The sequence below is a fragment of the Boleophthalmus pectinirostris genome, unplaced genomic scaffold (assembly GCF_026225935.1).
Source record: "Boleophthalmus pectinirostris isolate CB_2022bp ecotype Guang Dong unplaced genomic scaffold, ASM2622593v1 HiC_scaffold_17, whole genome shotgun sequence".
NCBI classification, from domain to species: Eukaryota; Metazoa; Chordata; class Actinopteri; order Gobiiformes; family Gobiidae; genus Boleophthalmus; species Boleophthalmus pectinirostris.
In genome coordinates, this window is record NW_026571115.1 from 32,342,904 (window position 1) to 32,369,065 (window position 26,162).

The 26,162-nt window shown below is 40.9% G+C and overlaps 1 protein-coding gene across 1 annotated transcript in view; it reads left to right on the top strand.

Moving 5' to 3' along the window:
* The first annotated feature begins 6,081 nt into the window (after positions 1 to 6,081).
* LOC110155069 (nucleosome-remodeling factor subunit BPTF-like) overlaps positions 6,082 to 26,162 on the top strand; it is an 81,916-nt gene continuing 61,835 nt past the window's right edge. The window contains 5 exon segments of the mRNA XM_055153102.1: positions 6,082 to 6,866; positions 11,621 to 12,443; positions 19,389 to 19,606; positions 21,355 to 21,516; positions 21,615 to 21,752. Of these exon segments, the coding sequence (XP_055009077.1) occupies positions 6,299 to 6,866; positions 11,621 to 12,443; positions 19,389 to 19,606; positions 21,355 to 21,516; positions 21,615 to 21,752 (1,909 nt within the window). The 5' untranslated portion in view covers positions 6,082 to 6,298.

Genomic DNA, 26,162 nt, shown 5'->3' on the forward strand with positions numbered 1-26,162 from the left:
TTGTGGAGTAACAGATTACATGTACCAGAGTTATGTAATCAGAGTACAAATGATGAGTAACTGTATTCAGTTACAGTTACTGTTTCAGTGAGTGGTAATTGGATTACAGTTACTTTGTTGAAATAAATGGATTACACGGCGGTGTTTACCTGTTTTCACATTTTGGGCTAAATCCACAGTTTTTTTTCTGTTTTTTTCCGTAATTCCACTCATTGTCGGACACTAAACCAGGTCTAAAACCAGGTCTTAAACCAGGTCTAAACCAGATCTAAAACAGGCCTAAGCCAGGTTTAAAGCAGGTCTAAAACCAGGTCTAAACCAGGTCTAAAACCAGGTCTAAACCAGGTCTAAAACCAGGTCTAAGCCAGGTCTAAAGCAGGTCTATGCCAGGTCTAAACCAGGTCTAAACCAGGTCTAAAACCAGGTCTAAACCAGGTCTAAAACCAGGTCTAAACCAGGTCTAAACCAGGTCTACACCAGGTCTAAAACCAGATCTACACCAGATCTAAACCAGGTCTAAACCAGGTATTTTCTTTTATCAGATAAAACATCTTATATGAAGATTTCCTCGTCTTTGCTTCTCTACAGCAAATCAAATAATCCAAAGTATTCAGATTATGTTACTCACTTTAAGTAATTTAATGGATTACGTTACAAACTACATTTTGGGGTATGTAATCTGTAATCTGTAGGGGAATAAATTTTAAAAGTAAACTTCCCAATGCACATCAATAACCCGGTTCTGTCAGTATTCGTGTTACTGTGTTTACATGCGCACTGAGAAACCGGGACACTCATATCCGCGTGTACATGATCAAATGGAGTATCCCGGTTTCTTGACATAATCTTACAAATGCGCAGGCGCAAAAATTAACTTAAATCAATTTCATAAACCAGGAAAAATACAAACCGTGAGCTCCTTTAGCATAAGAAGCTAAGGAGCTACGAGATCTCCCACAATCCACTGTGCAGATTCTTCTGCATAAATAAACTCAACTTTACAACATATAAACCATAAACACTATAGACACATCAGCCCGTTTGATCAGATAATTCAGCTGTGATCACATTTGTTTACGTTTTACAGAAACGAAACTTAAGACCGTTTGGCTAATTAGCATAAACTGTTAGCGGCGATAAAAACAACTCGCTCCTTGTGTCGCTGATGTGATCAATTTCTTTTGGACTAAATGACACGACTCTGTGGATTATGTGTGTTATTTCTGTGACAGAAGAGGTGCTAATGATGGTAAGTGTGTTCCGTGCGTATAGAGTATAGGAGATAGTTCATGTTTTAGCTTTTCAGCGTCACACGAGTGCAGGTCGTACGAGTGCAGATTGTACGTGTGCAGGTTTAGCGCAGCTCTTAATTTTACAGTCATTTCACTCGTTTGGTCACTTTATTTATGTTGGTCAATTTATTTATGTCACTACTGTTGTGGTGAAAGGCTGGAAAGTGTCTTTTGGACGCATGCGCACTCAACTTTATGTTGCAGTAACCGGGGTACTGCGTATACATGCCACAAGTATCCCGGTTACTATCGGAATAAACCAGCTACAGTAACCCAGTTTCTAATAACCAGGATACTGCCATAACCGGGTTACTGCGTTTACATGCACCATCAAGAAACCGGGATACTCAAAAAACCCGATCATAACCGGGTTATTGATGTACATGTAAACGCACTCAGTGTCACATTAACAGTTTTTCTGATAACTATAGCATAAACAACAGAACATAAATTTACCAAACTCACGAAATCCATGTATCATTCGTTCATTCGTTTTTCAATATAAAACCAAAAATAAGAAAATGGAAAAAAAACAGTTTTCTTCATTATTTGTCTCCAAAACCAAAATGAAAAACTGATAATGATTTGTTCTTTTCAGTTTTTGATTTTGTGTTTAAATGAAAAATGGAAAAAACAGATAACATCCATTTCCCGTTTACGTGACTTCTGTGACTGCGATGCCGGACTTCTGCACCACATACAGACTGAACCAGGACTGATCCAGGTCCGGGACCAGAGCGGGGACCAGACTAGGACTCTGAGCTTTGACTCTGAGCCTCCGCGGGGTTCGAGCCTCAGCTTCAAGCTCCGGTCCTGCAGGGGCTCTGAGCCTCCAGTCTGGTCCCGGTCTGGTCCCGGTCTCAGTTTTGGTCTGGTCTCAGTCTCGGTCTGGTCCGCGTCTGGTGTTGGTCTCAGTCTCGGTCTCGGTCTTGCTCTGGTCCCAGACCTGGATCAGTCCTGTTCTCCATCCCCACTTTCCTCCAGTAGTAGTAGTAGTAGTAGTAGTAATAGTAATAAAATACTAATAGGTGTAGTAGTAGCAGTAGTGATAGTAACAGTAGTAGTAGTAGTAGTAGTAGTAGTACTAGTAGTAGTAGTAGCAGTACTAGCAGTTGTAGTAGTAGTTGTAGTAGTAGTAGTAGTAGTAGTAGTAGTAGTAGTAGTAATAGAATATTAATGTAGTATTAATACTAGCAGTAGTAGCAGTAGTGGTAGTAGTATTAGTAATAGCAGTACAAGCAGTACTAGCAGCAGTAGTAGTAGTATTAGTAGTAGTAGTACTATCAGTAGTAGTAGTAGTATTAGTAGTAGCAGTACAAGCAGTATTAGTAGTAGAATATTTTTGATATCTTCATCAATGATTCTTTAATTTCCCTTTTATGAAAATCCAATAATCAAACTCATTACGTCACAAATTGACTTCTCGGTTTCAATAACGAGACATTTCCTCATGAAACCGACATCAGACACCAGGAAATATACAGTACCCAATACTGCAGTACTGTAATGACCCGTCCCCAGCTGCAGTATTCTCACGAGGTCATGATTACGTCCGGTCTGCTGCTCCGTCTGCTCCCTCTCGCTTACATCAGCTGCACTTTTACATCACGTCGCATCACTGACTCCTTTATCCACACACTTTACTCTGGGTCTAAAAGTGAAAAGGACGAGGTTTACAAAAGGACGGACTTCGGTCTTTTGTGTGAGCGGAGGTTTTGGTGAAAAGGAACGAGCGGAATTCGAGTTCGAGTTTGAGTTTTATTCACGTTTGTTGTTGTTTGTGAAGATGCACAGTGGGATGATCCGTGTGTCGTTGGTTCGTTCGTTTTTTCAAAATAAAATCAAAAATAAGAAAACGAAAGAAAACGACTATTTGCGACGTTATTTGTCTCCAAAACCAAAATGAAAAAAATGGATAATGGTTCATTTTTTCAGATTTTGTGTTTAAATGAAGAATGGAAAAGAAAAAACGGATAATGGTTCGGTTCGAATTCCGTTTTTCGTGACTTAAACGGTGATGTCGGACTGAACCGGGTCTAAACCAGGACTGAACCAGGACTGAACTAGGACTGAGACCGGGACTGACACTGGGATCTGGTTTAGACCTGGTTCAGTCCTGGGATCAGTCCTGGTTCAGTCCTAGTCCTGGTCCAGGTATCAGTCCCGGTCTGGTCCCGGTATCAGTCCCGGTCTCAGTCCCGGTTTCAGCGCACCTCTGGGCTTGTCCTGACACTCCTGGTTTAGACCTGGTTTAAGTCCTGGTTCAGTCCTGGTTTAGACCTGGTTTAGTCCTGGTTTAGACCTATTGCAGTCCTGTTTTTGTCTTGGGATCAGTCCTGGGATCAGTCCTGTTTCTGTCCCGGTCTGGTCCCGATCTCAGTCCCGGTCTCAGCGCACCTCTGGGCTTGTCCCGACACTCCTGGTTTAGACCTGGCTTAGTTCTGGTTTAGACCTGGTTTAATCCTGGTTTAGACCTGGTTTAGTCCTAGTTCAGTCCTGGTTTAGACCTGGTTTAATCCTGGTTCAGTCCTGGTTTAGACCTGGTTTAGACCTGGTTTAATCCTGGTTTAGACCTGGTTTAGTCCTGGTTTAGACCTGGTTTAATCCTGGTTCAGTCCTGGTTTAGACCTGGTTTAATCCTGGTTCAGTCCTGGTTCAGTCCTGGTTCAGTCCTGGTTTAGACCTGGTTTAATCCTGGTTCAGTTCTGGTTTAGATCTGGTTTAGTCCTGGTAGAGCGTTGTTAGAGTTGGCAGTTCAAATCCAGCTCTCAACATAAACAATACAGGTTGAGCTGGTGTGATTCCAGCTCCCACAGATGAACGCTGTCGTTGTGTCCTTGGGCAAGACACTTAACCCACCTCGCCAGTGTGCGTATGAATGTGTGTGTGAATGTGTAGGTGGTTCCTTGATGTAAAGTGCTTTGAGTGCTTTAAAGGTGTAAATAAAATGTAAAATGTGTAAATTAAAAGGTGTATATAAAAATGTGACCAGTGTTTAACATTTTGACAAGCTTCTTAAAGCACAACAACAGCAGTTCACATGTAGCCACACCTGCCCTGGGGCAAAGTGTCTCACCCAAGGACACAACAGCAGCATGAATTAGTCAGATGGGTCCGGTCCAACGGTAACAGAGGGAAACAGGGGCAGATTTTTGACATTCAAATGTCTCTTATTCAGAAACTAGAGGGACTATTGAAATAAGTAAAGTATCAGAATGTAGGAAAGAGTTACACTCCAACAGGGTAAAGTTAAACCTGTGATATTCTTTCAAGTTGTTGACAAAAAATTTAAAAACTCATGTCGGTAACGGAGGGAATGAAATATGCAGCACTTTTTGGGCAATAAATCCAAACAGTGATAACTCTTGGTTCTCACTTACATATCCTTAACAAACTGGTTTGAATATTTGCTTCATATAGTTTTCTACCATATGGTACAAGATTAGGTTGAAAAACCTCTTACTTTTTGACTAATTTGATTTTTTATTAAGAAAGGTCATGGTAACGGAGGGAAAAGTAACAGAGGGAAAATTGTGCAAACAAGTAGAAGGTGCATGATTTTGCATAATTTGTCATCTTTTTTTTTCTGAATACTTTAATATTACTTCAAAATGAAAGGAAACTATTTCTATAAAATATGTCAGTCCTTCCAAGCAAATTTTTATCATTTTAAATACTTTTTTTTTTTTTTTAATCATGTACCGTCATCAACAGTTCAAAGATGGAATAACACAAGATATGATGAAATACATCCATTTATTTACATGATTTTCAGGTCTTTGAAATTTGGGAAATAATTTTTGTTCCATGTTTCATACATGGTCTGTTTAAAACGTATGGAACTTTAGAACCAAAAATGGTACAGAAAAAAGGTAAACAGTTTCATAAACTAGAGTACATATGTATCTGTTCAATACATTTTTATATCAGATGCATTAACTTGAATTTTTGGCCTTGCTGTTTACTTCTGCTTGAGAGAGGTAAGACAAACACACTAACTGCTTATTTTTGTTTGTTTATAATGTCTCCCCACAGAGGCTCTGACAGAAACACACCAAATATGTTTTTTGATGTTTTCTGATGTTTGTCCTGCTGTAGATATTTGTACTCAAACTATATCCTGTTCTATAGCTGCTGTTTACATTCACGGCCCTGAGGAGAATCTAATAAACTCTGTACAGTCTCTGGTAAAATCAAACATAATCAGTTCAGGAGCTTCTCTGTGATCATCAGTGGGTGATCGCTGCCACCTACTGGTCAAAACTCTGCATGACAAAGAGAAACGTTTATATAAACAATCAAATTATCCATCTACTATCCACCCACTCATAAGAGCTTTTGAGTAATTTACTTGTCTATAATCCAAGTACATTATTTAAATTAATTACAATTGCACCATTGTGTTAAAACAACGCCTGCGCACGGGGGTAGAGGGCGCTCTCACACTGTTTATCAACGCGCCTTTTTGTGTATAACGCTTTTCTTTTGCTATATTTATGACGCGTTTTGAGCATAGAATATTATTATTAATTAAATCATGTTTATGTCTCAAATAAAGGAGTAAAATTTGAGCATGTGCGTGTGAAATCTTAGGTGACATAATGATTCGATTTAAGTGGATTATTTATGCATAATTTAAATCGATGATGAAATATGCCTTCATGAGTGTTATGTAGACAATATTATTTTAAAAAATGTTATATTATTGTGCAGAGAAAGAATGGAAATGTGCTTTCTGTGAGCGACACCACGTGACCGCGCAGGGCCCTGTTGTTCAGAGGCAGCGGCGGAGGAGAAGAAAAATGGCGGCTCGAGGCGAATCCAAATGGGACGCCGGGCTAACATTTTGAGCTTTCACACCCGAAAAGGCACGGGGGCTTCACTGGGCGACTGCACCGTTCGGGCCCCCGCCGGCTAAGCTTTGCGGAGGTCGCGCTTTCGCAGGCGTCCGCGTTGGCCAAGGACGCGCACGGACCGGGGCTCGCCAAGAGAAAAGACTCCGGCCCATGATGAGAGGCAGAGGCAGGGGCAGGCCGTCCAAACCCGCACCCAGCGAGGAGCCAGCCCCGGCGCCCACCCGCGGCCTGCGACCCCGGAGGAACATCAAACCCAGGGCGAGGGACAGCGGGGACGAGGACCTGGAGAGCCCGACGAGGGAGAGCCCCAAGCCGGTGAAAGCGAAGAGGAAACGGGGCTCCGGCAGCGCGTCCGGCCGGGGGAAGGCGCGCGGCAGCAGAGGTGGTAGCAGCGGCGGCGGCGGCGGCGGAGGAGCGGGCAGAGGAGGCAGAGGCGCCCGCGGAGGCAGGAGGGGCAAATGCTCCAAGACCGTGGTGTACGACGACCACGAGAGCGACGAGGAGGAGGAGGAGGACGCCGTGAGCCTGCGGTCCGACGAGGAAGAGGAGTTCGCGGAGGAAGAGCCGCAGTCCGAGGAGGAAGAGGGCCTCAAAGCGGACTCGGACTGCCTGGAGGATGAGGAGCCGCTGGACGAGCTGGAGGAGGAGGAGGAGGATGACGCGAGCTACTGCACCGAGAGCAGCTTCAGGAGCCAGAGCACGCACGCCAGCACCCCGGGTACGACCGCGCAGACACCCACCCGCGTCCACGGAGCTCCAACACCCCGGTTCAGAGCTTCTTATCCCGGGGAGAGAGCAGGAAGCGGAGCGCGGTATTGTTCAAAATGGAGAATGGAACACGGACCAGGCCGCGGTGTCTGGGGGCTCCGTGCGCGGGGGGGCAGGTGTCACTGTGCCCCCGGTGTGAGCTTGCATCGTGTCCGCTCCCTGCACACGGACACTCCGGAGCACGCGGGCGTGGATTTATAAACGCCCGGGCTTTTGTTTACACTCACATTTGACAGCTTCTTAGCCGCCTAGCATGCTAACGTTAGCGCGCCACATTAGCTCACGTTGTCTCCTGTCAAAACAAACCGTGCGCCCGCGTCAGTTTTGGGCTAAATCGGGGGTTTATGTTTGTCGTTTTTGCACTGACACGCGTGCCCTAAAACTGAAACAAGAATTAAGTATTAGTGATTAAAAAAAACCTGTTAATTAGCAGGGAAGGAAATGGAGTTAATTAAGGGGCTAACCGGCAAACTGAGCTCGTGCATCTTCCAACAGCAACAAGTGCAGCTCGGAGACATGTGCACGACTTTATTTACACACATTACGAAGCTGTTGTGTGACTATAAATGCAAAGTATTATAATGAGCTGAATACAAGCAATACAAACAATATTATGTGAATAAATAATCTTAAATTGGTATTAAATAAACATCAGTGCACATTAGAACCTGCATTTCAATAATCTAGAGCAGGGGCGTTTATTTACACACATTATAACGTGACAGACCCAAGCTTTGGTATACAAATGTGTGAATATAAATGCAAAGTATTATAATGAGCTGAATACAAACAATATTATGCAAATTAATCATCTTAAATTGGTATTAAGTAAACATCAGAGCACATTAGAACCTGCATTTCAATAATCTAGAGCAGTGGTGTCCAAACTTTTTTCATCAAGGGCCACAGATCTAAACACAGACAAAGCAGAGGGCCGATCGAGGGCCGTAGATCGGTGGTCAGTACAGTGAATAATCAAGGAAGGAAATAGAGTTCATTAAGGGGCTAACCGGCAAGTGAGCTCGTGCATCTCCTACAGCAACAAGTGCAGCTCAGAGACATGTGCACGAGTTTAGTTACACACATTATCAAGTGACTGACACAAGCTTTTGTATACAAATGTGTGACGTGCTCATTACGGTGAATAATTGAAATATGTGCATGTTTAACACGTTAGAATGAGCCATCAGTCTTTATTCACGCTCAGATCCTTAAAACTGCACAATAATATTTAGTATTTAGCTTTATCAAGGTAGATTTTTAAAAAACGTGCCGTTAAAAGTAAATTTTTAATTGATGCGAGGTAATTTGGGCCAAGAAAAAATTGTCTGAGGTCCACGGGCCATAGTTTGGACATGCCTGATCTAGACCTCGGGTGTTTATATTTGTCGTTTTTGCACTGACACGCGTGCCCCGAAACTGAAACACGAATTAAGTATTAGTGATAAAAAAACTGTTAATTATCAGGGAAGGAAATAGAGTTCATTAAGGGGCTAACCGGCAAAGTGAGCTCGTGCATCTCCAACAGCAACAAGTGCAGCTCAGAGACATGTGCACGAGTTTATTTACACACATTATAACGTGACAGACCCAAGCTTTGCATTTATATTCACACATTTGTATACCAAAGTATTATAATGAGCTGAATACAAACAATATTATGCAAGTTATTCATCTTAAATTGGTATTAAATAAACGTCAGAGCACATTAGAACCTGCATTTCAATAATCTAGGTCAGTGGTGTCCAAACTTTTTTCATCAAGGGCCACAGATCTAAACACAGACGAAGCAGAGGGCCGATCGAGGGCCGTAGATCAGTGCTCAATACAGTGAATAATCAGGGAAGGAAATAGAGTTCATTAAGGGGCTGACCAGCAACTGAACAGAGACATGTGCACGAGTTTAGTTATTTAGTCATTATGAAATGACCGACACAAGCTTTTGTATACAAATGTGTGACGTGCTCATTACGGTGAATAATTGAAATATGTGCATGTTTTAACACGTTAGAATGAGCCATCAGTCTTTATTCACGCTAAGGTCCTTAAAGCTACACACTAATATTTAATTTTTATTTTTATCAAGGTAGAATTTTTAAAAATGTGCCGTTAAAAGTTAATTTTTAATTGATGCGAGGTAATTTGGGCTAAGAAAAAATTGTCTGAGGGCGGCATTTGGTCCACGGGCCAGAGTTTGGACATGCCTGATCTAGACCTCGGGTGTTTATATTTGTCGTATTTGCACTGACACGCGTGCCCCGAAACTGAAAGATGAATTAACTATTAGTTATAAAACACTGTTAATTATCAGGGAAGGAAATTAAGTTAATTATGGGGCTAACCGGCAAGTGAGCTCGTGCATCTCCAACAGCAAGCATGTCCAAACTATGGCCCGTGGACCAAATGCGGCCCTCAGACTTCTAGGTGAATTGGCCCAAATGACCTTGCATCAATTAAAATTTTACTTTTTACTGCAAGTTTATTGAAAATCTACCTTGAGAAAGCTCATATTTAATATTTAGTGTGTTTTTTTAAGGATCTTAGAATGAGCCATCAATCTTTATTCATTCTAACGTGTTAAACCTGCACATATTTTAATTATTCACTGTATTGCGCACCGATCTACGGCCCTCTGCTTCGTCTGTCTTTAGATACGTGGCCCTTGATGAAAAAAGTTTGGACACCCCCGTCCTACAGCAACAAGTGCAGCTCAGAGACATGTGCATGAGTTTATTTACACACATTACGAAGTGACTGACACAAGCTTTTCTATACAAATGTGTAAATTTAAATGCAAAGTATTATAATGAGCAAAATTATCTGATCTGAAGTTTCACAAACAATATTATGCAAATTAATCATCTTAAATTGGTACTAAATAAATGACACATTAGAACCTACAATTCAATAATCTAGAGCAGGGGTGTCCAAACTTTTTTCATCAAGGGCCACAGATCTAAACACAGACGAAGCAGAAGGCCGATCGAGGGCCGTAGATCGGTGCCCAATACAGTGAATAATGGAAATATGTGCATGTTTAACACGTTAGAACGAGCCATCGGTCTCAGTCTATTCATGCTGATTTCTGTAAAACCCCAACACAAATTTTTAAATATTAGCTTAATCAAGGTAGATTTTCAAAACCTTTTTATCACCTGGAAGCCTGAAGACCAAGAAAAATTGTCTGATGCCCGCATTTGGTCCACGGGCCATAGTTTGGACATGTCTGATCTAGAGCATTGTTTCCCAAAGACGGGGTCGCAAGAGATTTTTTTTTAGGTCACCTTGTCATGATCTGCATGCAGGTTGAAATGTTAAGACATGTTTTGAATAATTTCTAATCTTTTTGAATTATTTTATTGACTTTTTGTTCCAATATCGCTGATTCAATTGGAAAAGAAAAAGAAATGGGCCACATTTAATGTCCAAACAGGCGACTTATGGACCTTTTATTACTGGTTCAATTACTGTTTTTCATTGTTTAAAACTTAAGTAATGATAATTGTTCAGAGAGACACGATCACTCCGTCAACAATACATTATCCTCAGTATCCACGTTTATTTTATGATTTATGAATAATGTCTTTTGACTTGGGCCGCAAAGGTTTGTGGCTTTTAAAATATTGGTCCCCAGAAAAAACATTTGGGAAACACTGGTCTAGAACACAAGACCATTTTAAATCGCTTTATTGTGACTGCTGGAAATGAGTAAAAAAATACTACAAAAACATAACTAACTTAGAAAAACAAAACTAGGGGAAAATGCTCCAAAGAATATAAACAATAAAAAACATTGGAAAACAAAAGGTGCCCAAACTAGGGATGGGCATGATTAATCGATTAATGGATAATTGATCATTAAGAATTTCATCGATTACGTTAATTTTAATCGACAAACCGAATGCAGGTTGCTGTGCGTAGTGTGACCAAACGGGTCTGTACATGTGTCTCTCTGCACTCAGAAGGAGCGAGCAAACAGAAACATTCGGTCAGTCTGCAACGTACCGAAGCACAAATGTGTATTTAACGATGACTTGTACAAAAAATTCTACGCTTTCCGTTGCGTTCGGGACAAGTGTGAGTCCATGTGCACAGTGTACAAAGCAGGAACATATGTTTCTGTGTCCAGTGGGAAAAAGCTTTACCAGGTGAGAGTTGCTCAATGTCGATGACGAGTCCCCACCTCCCTCCCCCCGTACGGTGTCCTGGTTTTGACAAACGCAAATATGGTCACACTAACCTGTATTCCACTGAATCATGTCTTTTAATCTGAGAGAAATTGACGGCATCAGCGCACAAGAGCTGTTTTTTTTATTTTTTTATCTTCGCTTAGTTTATGCAAATTAGCCATGTGGTTTTAAGTTTCGTTTCTGTGAGAGTTGCGCAAAACTGAATTAAACACATTATAATCTAAAACAGGCTGATGTGGCTCTAGAGTCGTTACGGTTTATATGTCGTAAAGTTGAATTTATTTATGCAGATTAGTAGTGCAGATAGTAATAATAATGATGATCATTTTAATATAAAAACGTTAATGATTAATTGATAATCGATCGTTAATTCTTCCGACAATCGATTAAGAAAATTTCATCGAATGCCCATCCCTAGCCCAAACGCAACAGTACCATAACTACATTAACACTACACATAGACAGATGACAACCATAACCTTTTATAATCTAACATTCCATTTGTATGTTTCAGGTAAAAGACGGGGACGAGCTCCACGGCCCCGCACACCCATCCTGGAGGAGAAAGAGATCCCCCCTCTGGTGCTTCCAGACTCCTCTGAGGACCTCCTGGTGCCTAACGAGGAGCTTCTCAGTACAGTCTCCATCTACGAAGTGCTGCGCAACTTCAGCTCTGTGCTGCGCCTCTCGCCTTTCCGCTTTGAGGACTTCTGTGCTGCTCTTTTGGGCCAAGAGCAAAGTACTTTAATCTCGGAGACGCACATAGCTCTACTGAAGGTTATACTACGAGAAGAGGACACCTCCAATACTACCTTCGGCCCTACCGACCTCAAAGACAGTGTGAACTCCACTTTGTTCTTCATAGACGGCATGACTTGGCCTGAAGTGCTGCGCTCGTACTGTGAGAGCGACAAAGAATATCACCATGTTCTTCCTTACCTAGAGACAGACGAGTACCCGTACGGTCCCCTCGAGAGTAAAGTACGAGTATTGCAGTTCTTGGTGGACCTGTTCCTCACCACAAACCTCGCGCGTGATGAGCTGATGTCCGACGGCGTGATGCAGTACGACGACCACTGCCGGGTGTGCCACAGGCTGGGGGACCTGCTGTGCTGCGAGACGTGCTCGGCCGTGTACCACCTGGAGTGCGTGAAGCCCCCCCTGGAGGCCGTGCCCGAGGACGAGTGGCAGTGCGAGGTGTGCGCGGCCCACCAGGTGCCCGGGGTCAGCGACTGCGTCATGGAGGTGCAGAAGAACAAGCCTTACATCAGACAGGAGCCCATCGGGTACGACCGGCACCAGAGGAAGTACTGGTTTCTCAACAGAAGGATTATTGTGTAAGTTATTATCTGAGTCTCCTTTCCTTTTGCTTGTAATGATTGTGATGCTTCAAATGACAAAACGAAACTAGACATTTTCTTAGTCAGCGTGTCAGATTAGACTGTTGGAGAGACAAACACAGTTGAGCATCTGTCAGGAGTGTTTGGAATTAAGTGAATACATTTACCAAAACTGCATAATCAGAATGTTAATGCTAAACTACAGTTACTCTTTCATTTGATCGTCTTTATTTTGTTCACGTGGAGCCCAGAGAGGATTTTTGGAGGTCACCGTGAGCTCAGGACAGGAGAGTTTGGAAAAAAAAAAAGAATATTTGATTTTGTTTTCCTATTGCAAATTTTAAAAGTCATCGCAAAAAACTATTCACAGTACACTTTAGCGTTATTATTCTGAATACACTTAGTTTCCTAAAGTGAAAGGAAAACATTGCGTGACTTGCATTTTTCCTTTGTAGAACACAGTACTCTGATTGGACCAATACGTTATCTTTTTATGCAAGTAGTAGTATCAAGTAGGGCTGGGTATCATTAAGAAGTTGACGATACGATACAAACCTCGACACATAGGCCACATATACAATACAATGCTTTTTCAATTCAATACGGTGTATTTCAAATCGATTTGATAGGGTTCAGTAAAAAAAATAAAGGCTAAATCGTGGCTGTGATACTAAAACAGAGTAGCTGCGGGGTCTTAAAAGTCTTAAAAAGGTCTTAAATTTCATGTTCCTAAACAAATTCCTTAAAAAGTCTTAAATTATGGTTAGGGTTAGGTGTCAAAGTCTTATTTTTTTTTCACAAAGGTCTTAAATTTCATCAATTTTGATATTTTTGCAGACCCCTAGTAGAGCTGTGCAGAAATATCAAAATATCGATATATCAAATCGTTTAATGTGATGATACAGTATCGATATTGTTGGCTGCTGTATCGATATATTGCGTCAGGGTATTTTTTTGGTATATTTTACTAAATTATTTTGTTACAGCGCTACACTTTTGTTGTTTGTTTAGTGGAAGGAAACACATTTGACATTTGAAACTGAATTTATTTTTGAATTTATTAAAAGAAAGCAAAATTTTCACTGTTTTCATAATTAAAATGTTTGTGTTTCATATAAGCTTTGCACAAGAAGTGGTTTAACGAAGACTTTTAGTGTCACAGCCACAATTTAGCCTTTATTTTTTATTGAACTGTATCGACTCGAGTTGAAATGTATCGTATCGAACAGAAAGTGCACTATGTTGAGATATGTATCGTATCGGCAACTTCTTAATGATACCCAGCTCTAACCCCTAGTATCTAGTGTCTGTAACTCTCATTCAATATTTGTAGAGATGCTCATTCTGTCTGCTTTCCCGAACTATATGCTAAAAATAAATGTGAAAATGCATATTAAAGTCTATACCGCTGAACTTAAGTAGGTTAAAGACCATATTTGTCTTTCTCGCTGATATACTACTATATACACTAGGGATGTAACTAGAGGTGGGCGATATATCGATATTTTAAATATATCGAGATAGTTTTTAAACTCGATATGAATTCTGACATATCGTATATATCGATATAATGCTTATATTCAATTCTGATTTTGCCGCTTCGCTTGTTTACCTTCTCTCTCGTCGCCCGCGCCCCGCCTCCCTGATTTTGTTCGCTCGTGTCTCCTTCACTCCTCACTATCACCGTGAACGCCGAAAGTTGGTGCCAGTGAAAAGCTTCAAGCACCACGAACATTTTCCACCATTTACAGACAAAACCATCAGCAGCACATCCTCATGTTCCACCGAGTCGCGTCCTTTAGCCCGAAAGAAGCTAAACGAGCTGAGCTGCATGAGAAGTGCTGTTTATGCAAATGAGCCATGCGCTTAAGTTTCGTTTCTGTAAAACGTAAACACACGTGCGCAAAACTGCATTAAACACATTATTATCGCAAACGGGCTGATGTGGCTCTAGAGTCGTTGTGCTTTATATATTGTAAAGTTTAGCAATGTAAAGTTTATTTATGCAGAATATTTTAATTAATAATCTGCTGCAGTGTCACTTGTACAATAGTGTTTGGAAACGTTGGGTTTGATCTGCAGTGGATTGTGGGAAACCTCAGAGCTCCTCACTGCTGGATAATAACATGGATCTATTGAAATGAGGAGCATCCTGAGCTTCTTCTGCTAAATGAGCTCATGGTTATGGTTCTGGTTTGGATAACAGAGTTAATACAAAGATGAGCTTGTGTTGAGTTGTTTTATTTATGAATGAAAAGAAGGAAATGTGTATTATTTCTTTTATTTTACAGTTAAATTATTATTTATGTAATGAGGGTTTTCTGTAATCTTAAATGTTCCTCTTACACTTCAATTTAAAAAAAAGGACCTTGTGGAATTTGGCAGATTTGTTTTTGCAAGTTTTCAGTTTTAGGGGGTTATTTTTTCTTGAACATATATCGAGATATATGTCGTATATCGAGATATAGCAAAATATATCGAGATATATTTTTTGATCCATATCGCCCAGCCCTAGATGTAACGATATCCGCATTTCTCGGTACGATACTTTCACGGTAGACACCTCACGGTACGATATTTATTGCGATATTTTGTGGAGGCTAAGAAAATTATGAATATGCTGCTTTTTCCTTTTTAAAATGCCTTGACAAGCCTTCGGTTCTGTTATCATCTAAAGAATTAAGCTTTAAAGTGGTTAAAAACAAGTGGTTATTTCTTCATGTACTAGTAATCGGCGCTGAAACGGAGCAAAGGATCATGGTATACGTAGTTTTTGTTTGTTTTTTTTAGCTATATCGCTGCACCATAACTCGAGACTTGTAATTCGATATATTGTGATGGCCCACGATATTATTGTGAGACTTTTGACGATTTGATATCATGAAAAAAGAAAACTAGACACTTTAGTTTTGTTCAGATCATGTTGACTTACTGTTTCATCTGTCCCCAGTAACAAGATCATTAGCAGTGTCATGTTAACCAGCTCTTTTGTGTGCTGGAGTTTTACATGTCCTATTGTAAACGAAATTACACCCACTTATGTTTGTGGCGGAGCTGTGTCCAATATCTGACCGTTTGTAACAACAGGCGTGTGCGCTGATGTTCCAGTCAGAACGCTCATTGCCCTCGGCTTAATGGCATTTTCCAGTCGTGTATTGGAAACGGCAGAGGAGGCTTTTTCAAAGAAGCATTTATGGCACATCCTGGAAATGTGTTTCATAGTAAAGCTTTTAGGTTTCCATCACGCAGACTCGATTTTGTTCACGAAACCTTTGGATGGGTAAACTGTCTTTGATGCCGCTGTAGACACCGCCGCTGAATGTAATTGAAACGTCTGGCTTTCAGTTTAATTCCTAAATGCGGCGTGATCAAAACTGAAAACTAGAACGACCCAAAAAGAAACAAAACTATTTCATTGAGTTAATTCATAAAACAATTCATCACTTTCCTAAAATAACTGAAGAACAATAACCAGGCTGGAGCTACCTACTGCCTCCCTTCAATTTCATTTCTCGCCAGTGACTAGGTCAGGAATTGGAATACACTAGACGGTTTGCAAAGAACCCTGGAAGTGCGAGTCTGGGCACCTGCCAATCAGCGAAGAGACATACATTCTGTGTTGGCATCGATTCTCGAGATCGAGGATTTAAAGCCGGAACAAAGAGAATGCTTGGCGAATTCTATCGAGGGGAAAGACGTCATTGCTCTGTGAAAAGCGCTATATAAATAAAAATTTACTCACTTACTTACTTACTCACTGACCTTCCTTCGTTCCTTCCTTACTTACTTACTCACTTACTCCTCACTTACTCCTTTACTTACTTACTTACTACTCATTTACTCCTTTACTTACTTACTTACTCATTTACTCCTTTACTTACTTACTTACTCCTTTACTTACTTTACTTACTTACTCACTCATTTACTCCTTTACTTACTTACTTACTCATTTACTCCTTTACTTACTTACTTACTCACTCATTTACTCCTTTACTTACTTACTTACTCACTCATTTACTCCTTTACTTACTCCTTTTCTTACTTCTTTACTTACTTCTTTACTTTCTTACTTTCTCCTTTACTTACTTACTTCCTCACTTACTTACCGACCGACCAACCATACTTCCTTCCTTCCTTCCTTCCTTCCTTACTCACCGACCGAACTTCCTTACTTCTTTACTTATTTCCTTCCTTCCTTCCTTACTCACCGACCGAACTTACTTACCTTCCTTCTGTCCTTGCTTCCTTGCTTAATACTTACGTCCTTACTTACTCACTTACTCACCGACCTTCCTTCCCTAACCAAACTAACTAAACTAACTAGAAGAATAGAAAAAGAACCAAAACTATTGCATTGAGTCAATTCGTAAGTGTTAGTGGCGCATTACATACGTCACGACCAAATAGCAGCGACTGGTTAAATAAAAAAAGTACCCGCCTACAGTCAAGAGAACGAATTCTAACACTGTGAGGTCAGACGGTTTCCACGAAGTGAAACCGGCTGGTGAATAAGACTAGGAAAACAAGGAATAGGCGATCTAATATTGGACCATTTTCTGGTAATGATAATGTTAATTTAGCAGATAACTGAAGAAATACGACAACATTTCTCTTAAAGTTGCGTTAGTCTGTGTGTCCACGTCATTTCCAGTTTGTCTTTTTGAGTCCACATGGAAATACAACGGCAATTAGGCTCAGAATGTGGCTGTGTAATTACTAAATGATTCACACAATGGTTTTATATCCCAGATAAATACATGTTGTTATTATTTGAAGTGGAAAGGTCATTTGTAAACTCAACGACTATAACCTCAGACACACTTGTAGGCCTTGTTGGATTTGTGCTTAATATCTGTACGGGTAAATATAGCTTATCTCAGGCTTGAATGAACTCACCGACATACCCCAGGAGATACGACCGCTCACTTCTACACAACCAAGACTCAAGGGAACACGCCATACTGTTGTTTTTTTTCTGATTTGTTTTTAATTATTTCTGTGCAGCACCTTAGTAGACGCTGGATTCAGTCAAACTAATTGGATTAAAAGAATACAGTTTCGATCATATTTGCGATATTTGTTTAAAAAAAAAAAAGATTGGGAATACAGAAATATGAACTGATATTATTATCTAAAACTCCCATGCATTTGAAAACACATTTGTAGAGGTCTTAATAACAAGAGAAAAACAAAACAACAGAAGGATATGGTCTGTGTACCATTTGTTCTTTTGAATTTCAATTATGAACGAAAACCGTAAAATGGGAAAACTGTTTATTTAATTTTTCCGTTTTAGTGTCAAACAAAAAAACAGACTTTTACCTCTATTTCCAATATTTAATTTAAAGTTGATTTCCTATAACACCAAAAAAAACTATTTTAATTTTGATATTTTATTCACTTTGGTTTATTTGCCACGGAAGTTCTGCTGCAGTGTCAACCATGGATCTATAATAAAAAAAATTAATGATTTTATTATAGCTCTACGGTGTCAGCTGAACAAAGGAGAGTTTATTGCCGCTTTCTGTTTCTCGTCCTGGAGTTCAACAATTACTTTCTATGACTGGAATGTAAAAGTGTTGCAATAAAGGAAGACTACATGTTTGTACACAAAATTGCAACGATTTTTCAGGTTAGTCCTTCTAGCAGCAAAACTTCCGGAGCAAATAAACCAGCGAGAATAAAAACAACTAAATTAAAATAGGCACAGAGACTGATTATTTTTTTTGGTTGGTGTTATTTAAAATAAACTTAATAAATATTGGAAATAGAGGTCATTTTTTTGTTTGTTTGTTATTTCATTATTCTGTTTTAGTGTCAAACTGTTTTCCCATTTTATTGCTTTTCATTCTTAATTGAAATTCAAAAGAAAGAATGGTACACGGTCTGGATATATCTGGGCCCGGTCAAGCAGAAGTAAACAGCAAGGCCAAAAATTCAAGTTAATGCATCTGATATAAAAATGTATTGAACAGATACATATGTACTCTAGTTTATGAAACTGTTTACTTTTTTTTTGGTTCTAAAGTTACATACGTTTTAAACAGACCATGTATGAAACATGGAACAAAAATTATTTCCCAAATTTCAAAGACCTGCAAATCATGTAAATAAATGGATGTATTTCATCATATCTTGTGTTATTCCATCTTTGAACTGTTGATGAAGGTACATGATTTAAAAAAAAAAAATGTATTTAAAATGATAAAAATTTCTTGGAAGGACTGACATATTTTATAGAAATAGTTTCCTTTCATTTTGAAGTAATATTAAAGTATTCAGAAGAAAAAAGTTGACAAATTATGCAAAATCATGCACCTTCTACTTGTTTGCACAATTTTCCCTCCGTTACTTTTCCCTCCGTTACCATGACCTTTCTTAATAAAAAAATCTCATGACTCAAAAAGTAAGAGGTTTTTCAACCTAATCTTGTACCATATGGTAGAAAACTATATGAAGCAAACATTCAAACCAGTTTGTTAAGGATATGTAAGTGAGAACCAAGAGTTATCACTGTTTGTATTTATTGCCCAAAAAGTGCTGCTGCATATTTCATTCCCTCCGTTACCGACATGAGTTTTAAATTTTTTGTCAACAACTTGAAAGAATATCACAGGTTTAACTTTACCCTGTTGGAGTGTAACTCTTTCCTACATTCTGATACTTTACTTATTTCAATAGTCCCTCTAGTTTCTGAATAAGAGACATTTGAATGTAAAAAATCTGCCCCTGTTTCCCTCCGTTACCATTTGACTGGAACCCATTTGAGGTTTGTTATCACCTAAAGAACTGCAGCGTTTGCGATTTGATCAATGCTGCGACTCAAAATGCGATTTCAGACCTAAATTAAATATAATAATAGGGATGACTTTACGCATTTGTACCACTGTTATTGAAGGTCTCTTGTCTGTGAATGTTGACCTTCTCTGTGTGTGATTGCAGCGAGGAGGAGGGCGAGCGGGAGAGCAAGAGGACGTGGTACTACAGCACGCGGCCGCAGCTGGAGGAGCTGATGGAGCTGCTGGATCAGGAGTACTGGGAGAGCGACCTGCACGCCGCTCTGGAGGAGGTCAAGGAGGAGGTCCAGGCCCACATGGACATCACCCTGGACCTCACCAAGAAGGCCAGCAGTGCACGCAGCTACCTGTCCGCTCTCAACGGTACAACTCCTGCACTCGTTTATATTTATGTCTACCATCTAACACTTCTACGGTCGTCCTTTTTGGCTTTCCCTCATGTGTGGTGTTTTAGTCCTTCTTTTGTTCTTTATCTGTTTGTGTTCTTCAGCTTTTTGTCTCTGATACTGGATTCCAGACATCCAATCCACATTAAACTGTAACTGCGTTATTTATTTTTTATTTTTTTCCCCCATAGTAAATTTTGTTTTGCCCAAGTACAGATGTGTTGTAAAAAAAGCAGGGTGATTAATAGCATTTTATTGTTCACAAACCAGGAAATGCACTCTTGCCATGCTAATTGTTGAATTACCGTGACAATAAGATAGTTAATTTATAGTCCTTTACATTAGAAAGGTACGGAAACCCTGAACGGCAAGTGTTAAAAAAAAAAAAAAAAAAAAGAAAGATAAGAAACAAACACCTGAAAAAAATGTTTTTTACTGTTTATGTGGCTAATGGAAAAAAAAAAAAAAAACACTCCAGAGCCTAATTGTTTTCCCAGTATATTGGTTATACCTATATACTACTTCTACTCCTAGTAATGCTACTAATAAAAAAACAAAAAAAACACACACACATTTTTTATTTATTTTTTTGGGAGCTGTTGGTGCAAAAAAAAAACAAAAAAACCTACTACTACCCAAATGACATACCTTTTTTTCTTTTTGTTTTTTTTTGTTTTGACCTCAAGGCTTCCATAAAAACGTATAATGAGGTGAAATATATATATTTTTAACAGTTATAGGTCTGAGCTCCAGCCTTGTTTCATTTTACACCGATGGCAGTAAAGTAACAGTTTGTGCAGCCGAAGATAATGCTTCACAAGTGTTCAGATGAGCTTGTTTTGGTCGTTTCTGCTGAAACAGGTTAAGATAAATCTGCCTGTACAAAATATAGGCCTATAACCAAACTTTAAAGCCAGTATTACATTTTCTTAAAATATCTCATATTGTGACATTCAAAGTGCAATATCTGAATATTGTAATGCATCCGTTAGCCCAGGGGTGTCAAACTCATTTTGGTTCGGGGGCCGTATCCAAACTACTTTGATCCCAAAGGGGCCGGATCAGAAAACTCATGGAATATAAACCCCAAAAATAAGTTCAAATATTTGTGCAGAAAAACACAAATCTATTACAGAAATCTTTTTTAATTGATGAACTCTTTCTTTTACAAAATATTATAATATTATGAACAACCTGAAACTTTAAGAAAAATGCAATTTCAACACAATGTTTTAACATGAACTTGTATATAAATAGGAATAAGTCAATTTTTCTTGGAAAATCCAGCATTCGGCTCCACTTTTCTCATTTTGGACATTTTTCTGATGAGGGTGTCACGGTCAACAGTCAAAACGATCGTCCTTTAAGAGCGTTTGGAAAGAGACAAGTCTTCATTTGTGCTGCTCTGGTGGGAGGGGCCACGTACAGAGACGCTGGAGATGCTGCTGTGATAAACACCACAGAAAATTACCAAGATTTTAATAGAAAATATAATTAAAATATTTTAGTAGAAAAACAGCTGAGGGCCAGATTAAAGGTCTTGGAGGGCCGGATCCTGCCCCCGGGCCGTATGTTTGACACCTGTGCCCTACATGTATGTACTGTAAACAAAAATCCACCACCTCTCTGTCACCCCATCACCGGAATGCAAACATACAGTCTGACCGATGAAGCCCAATGTGACGACATGTAATGAACACTCCCTTCCTTCTCGTGTGCTTGTAGAAACAGTCGAGGAGCGTTTGAAGGGGCTGCGTGAGGCCAAGGAAGCCAAGCGCAAAGAGGAAGAGGCCAAGAGAGAAACGGAGAAGCCCACGACGGAAGAACCAGCAACCAGCAACGAAGAGCAGAGGGACACCGAGACGAGCGAGGACTGCAGCTCTCAAGGTACAAACCTGCACAGACACGTCACATCCCCGTCACTCACTACGGACGCGCGGAGTAACCTGTGTTTGTTTACTGTGTGTCGCTGTCGCCCGCTGCAGCCACAGTTGGCGCTCTCACAGAGGGGAGCGGCAGCGGTGAGCCGGAGCCGCGGTCTGGCGCCGCTGTTCAGGACTCGGGCACAGGCACAGGAGGGGCAGATCGGGAGCGCCCCTTAGAGGCACAGCAGGGGGCAACAGGTACCAGTCTGTGTGCTGTGTTCATCCTCCCTCCAGCGTCCCTCCCTGCCCCTCTGCATTAGTGTTCTACTGCTTTATGTACATCCGCTAGAGCTGGAGCTTTGTTTGCTTTTCATTCACCAGCTTGGCTCATTGAATCATGTTTCTTCTCTGTGAAACGGCTGAGTTGCTGTTACTTTCGCCTCATGACAAGAAGGTTCTGGGTTTGAGCCCAAGCCTTTCTGTGTGGAGTTTTTGCTTGTTTCTCCCTGTGTCTGAGCGGGTTTCCTCTGGGACTTCAGTTTCCCTCCGTCAACCTAAAACATGCACCACAGGTCAAACCCACCAGCTAAGGTAGTTCTGACCAAGACTAGGTCAAGATCTGGAGATGGGTCCCCTGCTCTCGACAGGTTGCCCCAAAGGTTCTAGTTGAAGGATGAGTCAAGCATAGAATTTCTTTCTTTCTTTCTTTCTTTATTTCTTTACTTACTTACTTACTTACTGACTTACTTACTTATTTATTTGAGACAGGGACAGCGCACAATTTTTACATTAACCTTAACAGGAGAGATGCTTGTACATCAGGTTGTAACGCCAGTGTTAAATTCCAACTGTCGTCCCGGGGCAGATTCGTTAATTGATTGTATTTAACTGACCTTGGCTATCAACTGTTCTTCCTGGAGACCTGTAGCATGTTTTGGGTTGGTTTACGCATGAGTATAACGAGTATAATCGGATGACGATTAGTTTTTTTCAATTTTCGATTTTGTGTTTAAATAAAGATTTGGAAAAAACGTTTACGTGACTTCCGTGACTGCGATGCCGAACTTTTGCACTGCATACGGACTGAACCAGGACTGATCCAGGTCCGGGACCAGACCGGGACCAGACTGGTACCAAACCGGGACTGAGAGCGAGACCAGTCCGAGACTGAGATCAGAACTGAGATCGGGACCAGACCAAGACTGAGACCAGAGCGGGACTGAGACTGAGACTGAGACCAGAGCGGGACTGAGACTGAGACCAGAGCGGGACTGAGACTGAGACCAGAGCGGGACTGAGACTGAGACCAGAGCGGGACTGAGACTGAGACCAGAGCGGGACTGAGACTGAGACCAGAGCGGGACTGAGACTGAGACCAGAGCGGGACTGAGACTGAGACCAGAGCGGGACTGAGACTGAGACCAGAGCGGGACTGAGACTGAGACCAGAGCGGGACTGAGACTGAGACCAGAGCGGGACTGAGACTGAGACCAGAGCGGGACTGAGACTGAGACCAGAGCGGGACTGAGACTGAGACCAGAGCGGGACTGAGACTGAGACCAGACCGGGACCACACCAGGACCAGACCGGGACCACACCAGGACCAGACCGGGACCACACCAGGACCAGACCGGGACCACACCAGGACCAGACTGGGACTGAGACCGAGACCAGTCCGGGACCAGACCGGAGGCTCAGAGCCCACGACAGGGCCGGAGCTCGAAGCTGAGGCTCGGAGTCCGCTCTGGTCCCGGTCTGGTCCCAGTCTGGTCCTGCTCTGGTCCTGCTCTGGTCCCGGTCTGGTCCCTGTCTCAGTCCCGGTCTGGATCGGTCCTGGTTCTGTCCGTATGCAGTGCAAAAGTCCGGCATCGCAGTCACGGAAGTCATGTAAACGGGAAATGGCTGTTCTCAGTTTTTTTCATTCTTCATTTAAACACAAAATCAAAAACTGAAAAAAAAACGAATCATTATCTGTTTTTTTCATTTTGGTTTTGGAGACAAATAATGAAGAAAACAGTTGTTTTTTCGTTTTCTTATTTTTGGTTTTATATTGAAAAAACGAATGAACGAATGATACACGGATCGGAAAGGGTTAACATTTCATATTTAGCCCTAAAAGTCTGATCAATTCCACACATGTAGGTGCCATAAAGTCATGGAAAATTAATTGGGTCATGAAAAAGTCAAAGTTTTGTCAGTGATTGTAGATTCCTCAAAAGTAATATTACCTCCTATGAATGTCATTATCCCACTGTAAAACCTTTGTGGTGTAGTGTCTTCCGTCTGTTTGTCAACCGTGTGTGCTTAGAATAAAATGTCCCACAGAGCAGTAGAAAGGTCTGTGATGTGGCTTGCCAACGACACAACAACAGTACGTAGTTTTTCATGTAGTATCTGTCCTTTGTGGGTGCTGTTTTGCTGTTTTGTCCATCAGTCAGTGTGGTGAGCGGCTCTGTGCTCTTAGCTCAGTTTACATAACAGCCTCTTCACACCACACACTCCGCCAGGCCCTCTGCGAACTGCTAATCTGCCCCGCTCGCTCTTCTGTCTGCGGCTCAGAGACAATATTCAACACTCGGACAAAGCTGCTTCTCGCTCTCTGCTTTTCCCATACCGTCTTTTTTGTGTTCATGCTTAAAGGTTGTATGGAGGATTTTTTTTTGTTTCAAGTTGTCAATGAAAGTTTAAAATACCATTACAGAGACGCAGCAGCCTTGTAATTACGATGACCAAAAAAAAAAAAGAATGAAAATTTATCAACTGTGGACGTGTTGAGGCCAGATAAACATCAGCCAATAGAAAACGAGGCTGCCTCTTTACCTATTGGCTGTCAGGTCATCAATCAAACTCCCTACGTTTCTAGTGTAATTGACTCGTCGGGATGCAGGGATCACGTGGTTTATGCAGCGGTTCTTAGAGGCTTTTTCAAACTGTCACTTCCTCACAAAGTTTGTTGCGATGGCGGACGAGAATCCACGACCAGTTCGCCGCAAAAGAAAGTCGGTTCTTGAGGTCGCTGAAAGAAGAAGAGAAGGGGAAAAGGAGCGAAGACAAACTGAGGTGATTCTTGGAGATTCCTTCCAGCAATTGCGCGAGTGAAGCGGACGAAGGGTCTAAAAACTCGCATGCACAACATTTGTAAAAGAACTGTCGCTGTATTTCTCTTCCCTTAAAAAAATCCTCTATACAACCTTTAATTAATCATCTGGGAGTTCTCTTTAATCTCCAAACACCACAGCATGTTTTTTATTTAAGACGAAACCTCTAACGCATGGGTGTCAAACATACGGCCCGGGACCCAGATCCGGCCCTCCAAGACCTTTAATGTGGCCCTCAGCTGAGTTTCTACTAAAGTATTTTAATTATATGAGGAGAAAATTCAGTTTGTCGACTGAACGAAAGTTAGTTAGGTTGAAGACGTTTTGCAGCTCATCCAAGCTGCTTCTTCAGTTCTGGTCAGACGCTGGTGGACACTTCCTTATATCTGCAGGGAGGAGCGAACTAACTGAAACTAACACACCTACTTGTTTACATTTTCTGTTAGTTAGGCCTATTGACTTGTACAGGGTGTTGGGTCTAATTAGCAGAACATTGTTATAGCTCCTCCCTGCAGATATAAGGAAGTGTCCATCAGCGTCTGACCAGAACTGAAGAAGCCGCTTGGATGAGCTGCAAAACGTCTTCAACCAAACTAACTTTTGTCCAGTCGACAAACTGAATTTTCTCCTCATGGATTCTACCTGGACGACTGAGGGATTCTTCACATATTTTAATTATATTTTCTATTTAAACATTGGTAATTTTCTGCGGTGCTGAGCATAGCAGCGTCTCCAGTGTCTCTGTACGTGGCCCCGCCCACCAGAGCAGCACAAATGAAGACTTGTCTCTTTCCAAACGCTCTTAAAGGACGATCGTTTTGACTGTTGACCGTGACACCCTCGTCAGAAAAATGTCAAAAATGAGAAAAGTGGAGCCGAGTGCAGGATTTTCTAAGAAAAATTGACATTGTGTTGAAATTGCATTTTTCTTAAAGTTTCAGGTTGTTCATAATATTATAATATTTTGTAAAAGAAAGAGTTCATCAGTTAAAAAAGATTTCTGTAATATATTTGCATTTCTCAGCACAAATATTTGAACTTATTGTTATTTTTTGGGGGATATATGCCATGAGTTTTCTGATCCGGCCCCTTTGAGATCAAAGTAGGGCTGGTTATCATTAAGAAGTTGCCGATACGATACATACTTCGTTACATAGGCCACGATACGATACATATCTCGATAGAGTGCATTTTTGATTCGATACGATATATTTCAAATTGATTCGATACGGTTCAATAAAAACTAAAGGCCGTATCACCGCAGTGAGTCTAAAAGTCTTTGTTAAACCACTTCTTGTGCAAAATGAATATGAAACACAAACATTTTAATCATCAAAACCGTGAATATGTCAAACGTGTCACATAAACAAGTTTCTTTCCACTAAACAAACAACAAAACTGTACCAAAAAATACTCTTGGCGATATATCGATACAGCAGCCCGCGATATCGATACTGTATCATCATATTAAACAATACGATATATCAATATTTCAGTATATTTGCACGCCCCTAGATCAAAGTAGGTTGGATACGGCCAGTGTTGGGGAGTAACAGATGTACTGGAGTTA